Raw genomic sequence first — 2,281 nt, forward strand, 5'->3', positions numbered from 1 at the left:
CTCCTCCTGTGCAGGCTGAACACAGCAATGGGGTGTCCCAGCTGCCTGTGCCCTGGACAGCAGTGCCATGGACAGGAGCCTTGGTGTGTCCTCGGAATGCCATCTAAGCTGTGAGCTGCCTCCAGGGGACAGTGAGGTCAGGAGTGTCCTTGGCCAGATTGGGGCTGAGACCCTGAGAAAGGCTCAGCCAGTTTGCTCTGCTGTGCGTCCCTCTGCTCTCAGCTGTGTCAGGCTGATTTTCAGGGGAACACAGGGACTGCCCTCCATCTCAGAAAGGACAGCTTGGGACAGATGGAGTGACAGAGCAGCTCCCCTCACCCTTCACTGAGTTACAGCCAAGGCTCTTGCATTGCACACTTCTCTCTGCTCTCCCTGGGCACAGCAGGAAACCCTTTCAAACTGCCTTTGACCATCATGGCTCCTAAACCCAGGGACAGGAGATACTGCCAAGCTCCTCTGCCTCAGGAGCAGTTTGGGCTGATGAAATCCAACCCCAGGACTGGCCCCTGTCCCCGTTCCCATGACCCCACTGCTGCAGAGGCGGGCTGACCGCTCGGTGTCCATGGGCAGAGCCCCTGCTCGGCAGAGCAACGGGTCCAGATCCCAGCAGAGCTCCAGGCACGGGGCTGAAGGAAGGGCTCTGAGTGAAGGAGAAGTGGGGGCACAGAGCAACAGGGAGAAGGGCTGAGAGAAAGGGCTTGAACATTGCTCAGGAAAGTCTCCCTTGACTTTTCACGGTCTCCTCCTTGAACAGCTCCCATGGCCAGAGACAGCAAATGTCCAACAGCAGCTCCATCAGCCACTTCCTTCTGCTGGCATTGGCAGACACGCGGCAGCTGCAGCTCCTGCACTTCTGCCTCTTGCTGGGCATCTCCCTGGCTGCCCTCCTGGGCAACGGCCTCATCATCAGCGCCGTAGCCTGCGGCCAGCACCTGCACACCCCCATGTACTTCTTCCTGCTCAACCTGGCCCTCGCTGACCTGGGCTCCATCTGCACCACTGTCCCCAAAGCCATGCACAATTCCCTCTGGGACACCAAGACCATCTCCTACTCAGGATGTGCTGCACAGCTATTTTTGTATGTCTTCTTCACTGGGACAGAACTTGCCCTCCTGACCATCATGTGCTACGACCGCTACGTGTCCATCTGCAAACCCCTGCACTACGGGACCCTCCTGGGCAGCAGAGCTTGTGCCCACATGGCAGCAGCTGCCTGGGCCAGTGGCTTTCTCAATGCTCTCATGCACACGGCCAATACATTTTCCCTGCCCCTCTGCCATGGCAATGCCCTGGGCCAGTTCTTCTGTGAAATCCCACAGATCCTTAAGCTCTCCTGCTCCAACTCCTACCTCAGGGAACTTGGGCTTCTTGCTGTTAGTGTTGGTTTAGCTTTTGGCTGTTTTGTGTTCATTGTTTTCTCCTATGTGCAGATCTTCAGGGCTGTGCTGAGGATCCCTTCTGAGAAGGGACAGCACAAAGCCTTTTCCACCTGCCTCCCTCACTTGGCCGTGGTCTCCCTGTTCCTCAGCACTGCCATGTTTGCCTACCTGAAGCCCCCCTCCATCTCTTCCCCATCCCTGGATCTTGCAGTGTCCGTTCTGTACTCGGTGGTGCCTCCAGCCCTGAACCCCCTCATCTACAGCCTGAGGAACCAGGAGCTCAAGGTTGCAGTGTGCAGACTGATGACTGGACAATTTCAGAAACATTAAACTGCTTGCCAGTTTCTGCAAATCACTTGTAATAAAAGTAATCTTTGAAATTTCTGTTGTTTTGGTTCTTTTTTTCCTGTTCTTTCATTTTTAAATATTCTCCTTATACAAAGGCTATTGTTTGTGCCACTTCTCATTTTTTTTCTCCACATTTGCTGTGACCCCAGACTGTGCCAATGAGGAGCTGTGCTCTCAGTAACTTTAAATGAAATACAAGATCTCCCAGCAAAGTTTTCTGCAGAGATGCCCTTTTGTTGCCTTCTCTGGAGCTGCAGCAGCGATGTCTGTGTGCAGAGCTGGGGGTAGATCAGTGCTGGAACAGCAGCTGTGCCCAGCAGCAGCAGCACTTGGTGTTGCCAGTGCTGCTCCTGTGGCCCTGCCCCGCTGCCCTGGTGGCCCTGGTGTTGCTGTAGGGCCTGAGTGCTGTCGGGGCCAGGCATAGTCCTGGGGGTGGCAGTGCCGGGGCTGCAGCAGGGACAGGCCATGGGCACTGCTGGGGCAGCGCTGATGCCTCAGGCTAGGGCCTGAGTGCTCGGGGCTCCCTGTCCAGGCTCTCTCAAGAACACAGCCAG

At 56.0% G+C, this 2,281-nt stretch overlaps 1 protein-coding gene across 1 annotated transcript; it reads left to right on the forward strand.

Moving 5' to 3' along the window:
• Positions 1 to 776: 776 nt before the first annotated feature.
• LOC311165869 (olfactory receptor 14C36-like) lies at positions 777 to 1,709 on the forward strand (the record flags this gene model as incomplete). Its single annotated transcript, XM_084227364.1, has 1 exon — positions 777 to 1,709. One exon carries the CDS (start codon positions 777 to 779, stop codon positions 1,707 to 1,709), a length of 933 nt encoding a protein of 310 aa, XP_084083490.1.
• Between the last annotated feature and the right edge of the window lie 572 nt (positions 1,710 to 2,281).

This window comes from Fringilla coelebs (assembly GCF_963513975.1).
Source record: "Fringilla coelebs genome assembly, contig: SCAFFOLD_30, whole genome shotgun sequence".
Taxonomy (NCBI): Eukaryota; Metazoa; Chordata; class Aves; order Passeriformes; family Fringillidae; genus Fringilla; species Fringilla coelebs.